The sequence below is a fragment of the Artemia franciscana genome, unplaced genomic scaffold, assembly GCF_032884065.1.
Source record: "Artemia franciscana unplaced genomic scaffold, ASM3288406v1 PGA_scaffold_32, whole genome shotgun sequence".
Taxonomy (NCBI): Eukaryota; Metazoa; Arthropoda; class Branchiopoda; order Anostraca; family Artemiidae; genus Artemia; species Artemia franciscana.
In genome coordinates this window covers 1,708,156-1,720,577 of record NW_027062665.1, presented here as the reverse complement: position 1 = coordinate 1,720,577, position 12,422 = coordinate 1,708,156, and the positions used below count along the sequence as shown (strand labels likewise).

At 34.6% G+C, this 12,422-nt stretch overlaps 1 protein-coding gene across 1 annotated transcript; it reads left to right on the top strand.

The window, feature by feature from the left end:
* Nucleotides 1-1,185: 1,185 nt before the first annotated feature.
* On the top strand, nt 1,186-12,108 carry LOC136041673 (DBH-like monooxygenase protein 1). Its single transcript, XM_065726391.1, has 4 exons — nt 1,186-1,343; nt 7,480-7,668; nt 9,442-9,609; nt 11,926-12,108. Exons 1-4 carry the CDS (start codon nt 1,239-1,241, stop codon nt 12,043-12,045), a joined length of 582 nt encoding a protein of 193 aa, XP_065582463.1. The 5' UTR covers nt 1,186-1,238; the 3' UTR covers nt 12,046-12,108.
* The last annotated feature ends 314 nt before the right edge of the window (nt 12,109-12,422 follow it).

The following is a 12,422-nucleotide window of genomic DNA, read 5'->3' as shown; positions in this document are numbered from 1 at the left end:
ATGGTTGCCGCTTTAGGGCCAACCTAGTAAAGAACGAACCTTGGTCAATAATAACCGAAAATTTTAAAACCTGTTTAAAAAAACAGCCAAGTGAAGAAGAATTGCCATTGAAACAGATTCAAGAAAGGTAGCAGCTATTTCAATTGATGTTAATGGTAAAGTTTGTTCAGAATATAAATTTCGTAGAAATTTCAAAATAGCCTGAAATTCTCCCAAAACGGTTTTGAATCGAAGTGAAACGTGTACCATTGAAATCACATTAGGCGAAAGCTCGAAATAGGAGAATTACAGTCTCCATCTTGAGCAACAAGGAAAAACACTTCTTTACGTGGGATACAGTGGCATATCTCCTTTTTTTTCTCATTTTCCTTTTTTTTAGTCATCGCTAGTGAGGCGCTGAAACGTCATAGAGCCATATTTAAGGGCTGGTTTGAAAGCAAATTGCTATATCTTGTGCCTTTCGTAATTAAAAGAAGATAATATTAAAATAAAACACAGTTTTCGACATGAAACAAGGTTTAACGTGACAATTGAGAGGTGCCAACAAGGAATTGAGAACAGTGTCTAGGAGGTGTGGTGAAGGGGTACTTTGTATGTTTAAACACGGTATAATGATGCTCAGGAAGGGAGTAAAGAAAATTACCCAGCAAAATAAAAAATTGTAATGAAAATTGATAAAATCTAAGAAAAATCAAACCTTATAGAAAAATATGAAGGTCATTTTCGAAATCATTGCCAAAAATACATAAAACTTAGCTATTATTTTCTTTGATTTTTGTTCATCTCATGCTTATGTCAGTCCTCCTGTACGATAAGCAAAAAAATATGATTATAAGGGAGGAACATTGCGTTTTGCTAAGTTACTATTTTTGTGTTGCTAAGTTACCATTTTAATGACCTGCATTTTTTTATTTGATTAGCTCGACTTAGTTGTAATCTATTAGTAAAAAAACAAAATAGATGGGGAAAAAATCGGGATTCTTTAAAGAAAAAACGTACAACCTACCAAAAAAAAACACGTGTCAGAGATTATTGCTCTTATCAGTACGTTTATCGTGAGTCACTGAGAAAGTTGGAACAACCAGAAGAACACCTCTTTATTGGAATTGCCAGTTACAAAATGTTTACATTGTATATTGTGATTAAATAATGGCCATAGATCATACTGATAAGATCCTTAGACACTATAAAATATTTTCCATCAAATTTTTCTCATCAATTTGGCATATATTCTGAAGATGAGCGGAATCAAGAAATTTCTCAGCATTAGTTTTCTCTCCCTTACATTTGCAACTGTTTTGGCAGTACCACATGAAAACAAGGGCAGATACCTCTACGAACAGGTATGTCGTCGTTTTGTTTTTAGCTTGTGGAAAAGTACTACTCGTTTGTCTATCAATAAAACACACAAGAAAACTTATACAGAAGTTATTTACTAGCTGACATATATTCCCCCCACAATGACAGTTTAAACGACGCGTTTATGTCTGTGCTACATTTTGGCATATTTTTAAATTTATTCCAGTTCCTCGGGAGGGGGGGGGTGTTGGAAGACTTTTCCCTTTGCCTCCTTAATAGTGCCAACTTTGCTCTTTCATGAAATTTGAAAATTTTGGGGACGTAGATGCACCTTTAGTGCTAAAATATTTTGGTCTTTTGGGATAGGGCAGTCAAAAGGGCGTAAGAGGAGGCTGACTAGCCTCCGATCACTTTGAACTCTAAAAAGAAGCCCTAAAACTTTCAGTTTCCAATCGAATTAGTCCCTTCTGTAGTTTCTACGACCACCCCTTCCTTATAAAGTGATTCTGGGGAAAAATAAGTAAACAAATAATACATTTAAGCCTCACGGTCCTTTACTATAGGCTTTTTGTTTCACTAGAGCGTTGCTTCTGATAATATGATGCCAAGAAAACGATGCTATTCATTCGATCAATTTAATCTTTACCTAACATCACCACTCCCCTCTCGTCATTTTCATATTCTTCTCACTTCTTCATCTCTTCTACCAAGCATAAAGCATAACTGCTAATATTATTAACTTCTTTTCAAACTTCCCTCCTGAAGACATTGCTCTGCTGCTTCGGAAATTGTTTTATTGAATTTATTCCGCCCATTTTTTATATTGTCAAATTTCAAACTCTCCACTTTCATACCCCACTATTTTCGGAAATTTCTCTCAAATTTAATCCCAGAGCTTATTAAAGTCATCACTACCCGGAAAGTATTTACCCTTGTTTGATTTCAGATTTGAATTAACTCTAGATTCTACCAGAGGGCGATCTTTAAATTTGATAACAACAACTTCACCCCTTTGTGCTCTAGTTTTCTGTTTCAATCCTGCCTGTCTTAGATTCACAATAAAACAATCAATAAGGCTAGCCACCCTACCATCATGTAAGGGTCATTGTAATTTATGGCTATTCTATGCCCAACAACTTGTTGTTATAATTAAATTGTTGTGTCTGCAAAACTGTAGCTGTCTTTTATCATTGCTATTTTCCTTCCCTATACAAAATTTTTTATAAACTCGGATTTCATCTATCCCTACTTTCACTAGTCTGGGTATTGAGATCTCCTGATAGAAATAATATTTCTACCTTGGATTTTTGTCTATTTCTTCCTATAACTGTGTATAAAATTGATCTGAATCACTACTGGCCCTGTCAGCCGGTTCTAAAGAGGGATCTGCCTATATGAGTTATACCTTAAACTTCCAAAAAGTGAATTTTCAGGTAAAATCTTATCATTTTTTAAAGATCTGTTTCATTTTCCGTTAACTCATGACTTTTGGGGATTACCCCTGCAACCCACTACCATTATTATTATAGGTGTAAAAATAGGCTTCTATTAAGGCTTAATCTAAATATAATATTAATGGCTGCGATAATCGCTGTAACCTCGTAAAAAATAAGTTTAACCCAAAGCAAACAGAAAATTTAAACACACTTTTTGAAAAAAAGACAGAAAACTGTCAAGTGACAAAGATTGCCATTTGAATTTGATTCAGGAATGGTTTTTTGATTTCGAAAAGCAGGCGAAAATTTGCCTGCTTTTCGCTAAATCAGTCATTTCCATTCCCCGTACTGAGGACTTACTCCCTGATTTTCACAATCCCATTAGACTCCGACTCCCCCTTTCAGCCTCCTTAGCAATTCCAACTTACTTACTTTTCGTCTATTGCCGTTTTTATTTTTTCGATTTACTGCAATGTTTTTGTACCTTAATTGTTAAGTTTAATGGTTTGCCCTTTATCTTTGATGATTTTGCTTTTTTAATTTCTTTTTAATTTTAAGTGTTTGACTTAATGTACTGTTTTGAATTTTTGTTCTTAGCTTTTACTGACATATAAAGCGAATTCGACTATATAGTGCTTGTGATAGTCTTTTGAAAATAAATATTATCTTATCTCTTATCATACGGGAGAGTTACAACCCCCACCCACCTTGAAAAACAAGGAAACTAATTTTACCCCTTTTATCGTTGTTTTTTTTTGCCACCAGGAGAGCACTTGAACAACATAGAGAGAAGTTTAAGGATGTATTTGAAAGGAAATTGCTGTATCACATGCTTCTTGTAAGTGAAAAAACCTGATATTAAAAATAAATGTAGTTTTTGACTAAATCCGCATCTTTATATATAAGATGTTGTCATATTGGGTATATTGCTATGCTGTATTGACTCTACTGTCTGATTCGTTCAGGCTTGTTCTAGCTAGCGTTTGTTCTTTGCTAGATCCAGCTAAGAAAAACCCCACTGCCTTTTCCTATGTTTGATAAATATTTAGGTGATAATAGCAGTAAAAAAGTTGAAGGTTTACATAGGCCACCACGACATTGTTGTGACTGTAGGAAAGCAATTGAGTGCCAACAGACGTGGGAAGCGCATAGTAATATGAAGTTGTAACTTCCCATGGGAGAGACAGTAAACCGTAAACCGTAACCCGTAAAACTGTAAACCGTAACGTAGATGACTTACTCAGTACAACAGTGCAGAGTGCCACCTCTACTCTCTGGTGCTGACCAAGGCTTTGTTTTTGAAGAGGACCAATAAATTTTACCTAGCGTTGCAAATCTTCATGTGCAGAAATTAAGTTCGAAATTTCTTTTAGAGCAGTAGTCCCTCTTTAAATTACACTCTTTGAATAGTCAAAGACTTTAACACTCCTTGCATAGTCACTCTTTGAATTACAAAGTTAATGGACTTGAAGTATTTCATAGACAGAATAAAGTTCGCATAGCGGCACTAACAGAAACTTGGCAGTTGACTAGGGATTTCAGTTAAATCGCTGACTTTTTTTCTAACTTCTAGGACTGAAAAAAATCTCTGGAGGGGTTGATGTTTATGTTTAAACTAGGATCCCTTGTAAGTTACTTACACAGCTTATAGAACATAGTCATGAAGTAATTTGGGTTCAATACAAACTAAGAAATAATCCCAGGGATATTCCCTCTTTAATTGTTGCATGTGTTTATTACCCTGAAAAGGTACAAAGTAGACGGAAACTAGTTTCCAACATCCAACCATCTGCTGACAACCTTGGAATATAGCATAGCCGGTCAGGCTTTGTCGTTGCTGGTGCTTTCAATGAGTCAAAAACAGAAGTGAATGGGACAAAACAATTCACAAAAGTGAATGAGACAAAAACAGAAGTCAATGAAACAAAAACAGAATAAACAGTGATTCTTCTGTTCTAGGCCCTACTCAGGGCCCTACCAAGCGGGGAAAGTACATCACAGGAAACACTCTGGATCTTATTTTAAGGAAATTACCTACTTATTACGGAATATTTTCTCGCTTGAACTAATTGTTGAATCAAATCTCCATGCCTTAGCGATAAGGGCAAAATGCATGAGCACGAAGTATGTAAAAAGTTGCAATATTTGAGAGTATCGAGCTCCTCATTTCCTGGAGGAGTCATTCTGTGGGGAGTCAAAAACTAATTGGTCGCTTTTATACCCGTAAAATAATATACTCGTAAAATACCGTTTATACCGTTTTTATACAAATGTCTCCTTTGAACTAAATTGGAATAGTTGTGGGCATCAAGTCATGGCTGATTGTAGATAAAGCCAAGAGAGATAGTCCAATTGAGTGAGAGGCAATTCTGGCATTGACACCCCCCCTTATTAGGATTGTATGAAAATGTTCATTTGTTTATATATGTCTATCTATTATCCGTCTATACGTCATCCCTAGGGCAGTAGAACCAAGGTAGAGAGCTAAGATAGTGATAGAACCTATAGTTTTGAAGTTTTTAGTTAAACTAAAGTTAGCAAAACTTGGTTGCAAACATGAATATGAACACTATGGGTGTCGAAAAGTGTACTCTATTTTTTAATATGAGATTTCTAAAAAAAAAACCGTGAGGGCGTTATTTCGTATATGAGGGGAGGTAGAGGGTTCAAACCCTCGTCAATACCTTGCTCTTTACACAAAAGTTCGAGTTATGCTCCTGTTCGCTAAGAATGACCCCTGAACCAAAAAGGTCGGTTAATTTCGATAATTCAACCTCTTTATGTCGATAAAGGATTTGTAATACGTAATTAATGTCGATCAAAGGTCGATAAATAGCTCTTTGGAAATTATCGAAAATACTTTAGCGTAAAGAGTGATGTATTGAGGAGGGAACAAACCCCTCATATACGTAATCATTTTTGTTTATTTAAAATAGTTAAGACTATTTTTCATTTAATTTCTCATTTTTTTTAAATAGTGCAGGAAGATTCAGCACCCTTTCATGAAAATTATCTTCCCCCATGATAAATTCATCCATGGAAAGATACTCTCACATACCTAGACCCCTCCCCCCACCACCACCATAAAAATGCCCCTTGAAATCGTTACTGTATTTTCAATAACCAATGTTATATGTAAAACAAAGGACAAAGCTCCTAAATTGCAGCCGTTCCCCTGAAGACGGTGGAGGATTCTGTCATTCTCAAAGACACATTTATTAGATTTTTATTATTTTATTATTTTATTATTATTATTATGCTAAAGTATCGAAAATACTTTAGCGTAAAGAGTGATGTATTGAGGAGGGGACAAACCCCTCATATACGTAATGATTTCTGTTTATTTAAAATAGTTAAAACTATTTTTCATTTAATTTCTCATTTTTTTTAAATAATGCAGGAAAATTCAGCACCCTTTCATGAAAATTATCTTCCCCCATGATAAATTCATCCATGGAAAGATACTCTCACATACCTAGATCCCTCCCCCCACCACCACCATAAAAATGCCCCTTGAAATCGTTACTGTACTTTTCAATAACCAATGTTATATGTAAAACAAAGGACAAAGCTCCTAAATTGCAGCCGTTCCCCTGAAGACGGTGGAGGATTCTGTCATTCTCGAAGACACATTTATTAGATTTTTATTATTTTATTATTTTATTATTATTTTATTATTTTATTAGATTTTATGGTCAACAAAATAGCTAGCTCAAAATTCTTATCCGGTGACTGTGGGAAAAATGAGTGTTGGAAAGGAGTCTGGCTGCCCTCCAATTTTTTAGTAACTCAAAAAGGGCACAAGAAATTTTAATTTCCGTTAAAATGAGCTCTCTAGGACTACTCGGTTGATATGATATCCCCTGAAAAAAGAGAAAACAAACAAACAAATTAACACGTATCCGTTATGTTTCTTTTGGCAAAAAATGCAAAATTTCACATTTTGGCGCTTGAAAATTCCAAAATAGGTTTCTCTGATATGCTAAATCTGACAGTGTAATTTTGGTTAAGATTCTATTACTTTTAGGGGTTGTTTTCTCCTTTTTCAAAAATAAGGCAAGTTTTCTCAGGCTCGTAACTTTTGATAGGTACTACTAAACTTGACGAAAACTATGTATTTAAAATCAGCATAAGAATTCGATTCGTTTGATGCATAATATTGGTATCAAAATTTCGCTTTTTAGAGTTTCGATTACTATTGAGACGGGTCGTTCCTTACTACAGTTTGTTACCATGAACTGTTTAATATATTCCTTAAGATAAAGGGAAGCAAGATGATAGATATAAAAAGCCTCTCATGAAGTGCGATTAGCATTACTTGTTGAAGCTTGAGGATGTACATTGAACTTGGTCAGCTGCTTTGACCTTAGGTGGCCTTGTGCAGCGGTGAGTTGTTAATAGTAGTAGTGATAGTCATTCCCCCTTCTTTTTTTTGTGTTCCTTAAAATATACGATGGAAGAAACTGCTCTTGATATGAGTTTTAACCGTCCTCCACGGAAGTCTGAATTCCAAACCATAAATCAGAAGTTATTGTACTAGACGAAGCCTTAGGGAGTAAGTTGCAGCCAAATAAGGTCTAAGGAAGATGTCAGTAATGTGCTCTCCAAAGTATTTCCAAATTTTAAGGGTTGAAAGGCACCAAAAAGAAGAGGAAAACACGCTGCAACAGTTGCAACACGTTGCAACACACTTCCAACGCTGCAACAGTGCAACCTAACACGCTACAACTTCAATATATTTTAGGACATAAGTTCAACTGGTGCGTTTATTGCTCGTTGGACACCAGATGTTGAAAACAGCGTAATCTATTTTGAATTTGAAGCACAAACCCAGGGCTGGGTAGGAGTATCCATTCTTCTCCCAGACATTGTGGATCAGGTTGGAGATCAGGTCATAGCAGGAGTATATGAAGATGGAACATCTTATATTCAGGTGAGAAAGTACAGATGTTTTTTCCCTATATTCTTGGTATGCTTTTTATTGTCTACGTTTGAGATGTTGATTAGCTGGTGCTTCCTTCCTTTGAAATTCTTCTAATTCTCTTCTGAAAATATAAATGTAGCTATGGTACTGCCTGTGTAATGATTTGTTATATTGAAAAGTTAGTTTCAACCCAAAACAATTTTTGTCACGTTGTTTTTACAAAAAAAAAAAAAACAAAAAAAATGCATAAAATGAAGGCTTAACGATGTCTAAAATACTAAAGTAACGTGAAAAAAGAATTTAATGACAATTTAAGAACTGCTTATAAACGAAGTGAAGAGTCTGAACAGAAACCCATTACCCCACGGAAGCTTGCAAGGTTTATAAATAATGAAGAGGGGGCTTATTAAGAAGGGCTCGTCATAGAAAAAAAATATAAAATTTGACATAATATTTACAGGAAAACATACACAGCTGAAAATACGCCTTACTGAAAACTCTAAAATCAAGCTTTCTCTCAAAGAAAAGGGTTATTCTTTTTGAAGATAGTAATGAATTCATGTTTATTAATACCCTTCCCATAAGAGGAACGTTTGAGATCAATTTTTGGTCTAGAAAATATGAACTATTAAATAATTTATTGCACTAAGTTAGCTTATAGCAAACATGAACTGAAAAATTAGATTCGTAATTAGATTTGATAATATTTTGATTAAAAAGGTTGTTTAATTTTGATCGAATCCCATATCAAAGATACCTTGAGAACCTATTTAGTGTCATACAACTGTTTGTCTGGGTCTATGTTGTGTTTCTTCCCTAATGTTGAATTTCATTTGCCCGAAAGCAACGTACAAAATACAAGTCCAGAAAGGCTTTCAAGCCCGAACATGTTTATCTCGCCATGCGCTTGCTTAAGCGTGGAAATCCAGTCAGACATATATGTCAACGCCACTTGTAAGTACAGATAATAAATATAACAAATTCAGCAAACATACTTACTCATTGGTAGAATTGGAGATCCTGGAAAGAGAGTTCTAGACTATAGAAACTGGATATTTAGCTGCCACTTGTGGCAGTTAAAAAGGTAGTATTCAAGAATTACCTGGATATTGATGCCTTGACCGACACGTGCCTAGACATTCAAGTCTAACTAGACACATATCTGAGTGCCACTTAAGAAGGACCGTATTCTCAAACATGTGAACTTTTTACTTTTTTTTTCTTTTTTTATGCACAGCGCTTTATTCATCTTCTATGTTGTTTTCTAGTATATGTTAGCTGGTTCATGCAGTCTTATTTTCTGTTAAAGGTTTCCAAGGGCAAAGCCGATACATTTGGACATATACTACTATATATACATTTTTTTTTCAATTTCTCACTGTCTTAATTAAAGTCAAATGAACCATGCATTTTTTGTTTAATTTTAGATTTATGAGAGGTTGTTATAAAGTAAATTTTGATTTAAGGATCCAATTATGAGTTTTGAGCAATAGGTCTTAAGCGTCAAGAAGACATTTGAAGCCAACGAATAACGACTTTTGATGAAAGATAATTAAAATGAATCTCAAATGATTTTTATTTAACTTGCACTTTGCTGATACTTATCCATCAAGTATTGAAAGTAGTTAGGAGAATAGTTAAGTTAACGTAACAAACTACTTTTAACTGTATTATTAATGTTTACTTATTCCTTACCTATTTAATTTAGTTGTGAAATCTTTCTCTTTTATTTTGCTTCATCAATTTAGCTATTATAACAATATATACTTTCATTCATCTAAGGATCGCTATTTCAACAAAAGCATACCACATCCAGAGAGACCTCTGAGGCCTATTGATGTTCAACAAGATTGGGTGTTACATTATGCAGAAGAGGCGAATGATAAAACAATTGTTGGAGTCTCAAGGCCATTCAATACTGGCGACTTCTACGATGGCCCAGTTTTTGAGGTAAATTTGCTCGATAACTGTTTGATGGATCTGTCTTTCAATTAGTTAACTATTATCGTGCTTCTTGGTGAATTCAGATTCAAACTATTTTATCTATAAAAACCTTAAACAGGAAAGTGAAGGACTATAACAAATATCAAACAGTTCGCGGTAACAAACTGTAGTAAGGAGCGACCCGGCTCAATAGTAACCAAAATTATGAAAAATAGAAATTTGATACTAATAGATAAATCAAAAGAATTGGATTTTTAAGTTGATTTTAAATATATAAATTTCATCAAGTTTAGTCTCACCCATCAAAAGTTACGAGCCTGAGTAAATTTGCCTTATTTTAAAAAATAGGGGGAAACCCCCCTTAAAAGTAATAGAATCTTAACCAAAATCACATCATAAGATTCAGCGTATCAAAAAACCCTACTGTAGTAGTTTCAATCTCCTATCTACAAAAATGTAGAATTTTGTGTTTGTGTTTTTTTTTGTGTTTTTTTTAACATTTATTTGACGCTTTGTGGAAGCCCGTTTTCAAAGAACCAATATTTATTATTTTTTTTCCTTCCGCATCTGGGTATTCGCAGAACAGAAATTTTAAACAAACTAGAAAAAAGTATTTTTGGTTCAATTTTGCTCCCCACCTTTGGGGGACTTTACCCCAAAATAATTTAATCTTTATAAATTAATTTTCTCTTGGTCTAAAGACTTAAAGCTGTATGTTTCAAACTATCGAGGGACAAAGAATTGTTAGGTCGATCTCTGGGCCACAAAACACTCATTCCCTCTTCATTATAATGTATATCATTTTCTTGGCTCAGAGACCTATCACTGAAAGTTTCGAATCAATGGGACACCCAAGGTCAAAAGAGCTGTCCTTTTTACACTATAAAAACTATCTATAAACAATGGAAAATTTGAATTATTTGTGGCTATTGCTCTAGGGGCTCTGGAAGCCATGTTCTTGCCAGAGTTTTATTTGTTTGAGTTTTTAAGGTATTTTGATCAAAATCGCTATCTGAAAATATTGATCAAGTGTTTTTGGGAGTTATGCGGGGCCGAGTGACGAAAAATAGCAAGGGCCTTGTTGCCCTAAAATTACTTTCAAAGCGTAAAAAGAGAACTGTAATTCCCAATTTACAATCCGGACGATCATACTGTAAAGTTTTTACGACAACTTCTTCCATACAAAATTGCCAGGAGAAAAACAACCACTTAATAAATTGAAGGCACATGGTATGCTACTAACTCAATGGTTGAGCGTGGCTTTTGATGTTGCTTTAATATAGTGGTATCAAGGAAAGTTCATTAGAAATTTTCTTGAAAAACCCGTTTTGTAAACTTTGACTGCTTCGGGCCACTGGGTTCACTCTCTACTAGGTTGATGCCACCACTGCAAACATGTCTATTGCTTTTATAACCATACTGTTGTTTATATTTCATTTTATTTTCGTATGTTATTACGTACTTTATTTACGTAGTGTATTGTATTACGTACTTTATTAACTTCTACTTGTGTATTGATTATTGGCAAACTGATAAGTTTAAACATGACCTAAAATTCAGAATTTAACAATTCAAATTGTACGTGTATTAAATACTGATTCTTTACAACTATTTCTTTTATTAGTTAATAAAAAAGTGTGTCAAATAAAAATTACCCAAAATTAATTAAAGAGATTCTTCCAAAGAAGTTTTTCAAAGAAAATAAAGGTTCACATTTAACTAAGGAGGAGTGGAAATAACGCCAAAAAGTAATAATTCAACTGTAAAGCAAGCAGAAATTACAATAAATAATCAATTTAAGTTTAAAACAAACCGAAGACATCAAAAACAGGAGTACGGCTAATGCCCCTTAGAGGAGAGTCTCATTTGCGCTCTACAGAAAAAAAAATTAACATTTTCAATTTGATAACGTTAATAAATTCCAGAACTTAATTTCGAATATTTCCGCTTCGACTATTCGGAGGTGCTGATTCGGGTAGTTGTGATCGGTGGCTCTTGTTCACAAATATCCACAAGCCCTTTGCGGTAATTTCAGTTTGTTTTAAATTTGACTTGACTATCTATTGTATTTTGTTTATTTTACGAATAAAATTTTGTTCGACCTTATTTCTGATCGTGTTGAGATTTTCTGATAGCTCTTATTTCTGATAGCTCTAGGATTTTCTTTGATTTTTTTTTTTGGAAACCGTTTTTCAAATTAACTAATAAATGAAATCCTACCGAAATCATTTCATTAAACAAAAAGTTAGTCACACAGCCCCCAAAATATGTTTACGTATTTGTAGTACAAATGGAAAACAGTGAAATATCTTTACTTTTTAGGATAAAGTGCTAAAGTTTTCTTGGGCATATGATGAGCTTGACATATCTGACGGCATTGCACCAGACCATGGCCCGACATTTGGATCAGTTTATATCAATTTGCTGAATCCAGAAACATAAACTGTTCAAAATTTTGTTTTTGTAAGTAGAAAAATTCTATAGTGAATAAAAGTAGCAACTTAATTCGTTAGTATCATTTTTATTCACCACTAGATGGGTCCCAGCGGCATCGCCGCCGGGCCCCAGCATGACACACGGTAGGCTTCAATATATGGATTCTCATTGTCCCTTATGATCTAACCACAGACAGTACTGGGTCCTGGTGGCTTTGTCACCGATCCCCGTATGCCCCAGAATGGCCGGCGGCAGGCTTCTATATATGGATTCTCATTGTCGCTTATGTTCTAACCACATACAGTACTGGGTCCTGGCGGCTTTGCCACCGGTCCCCATGGGCTCCAGCATGGCACGCAGCAGGCTTCTATATATGGATTCTC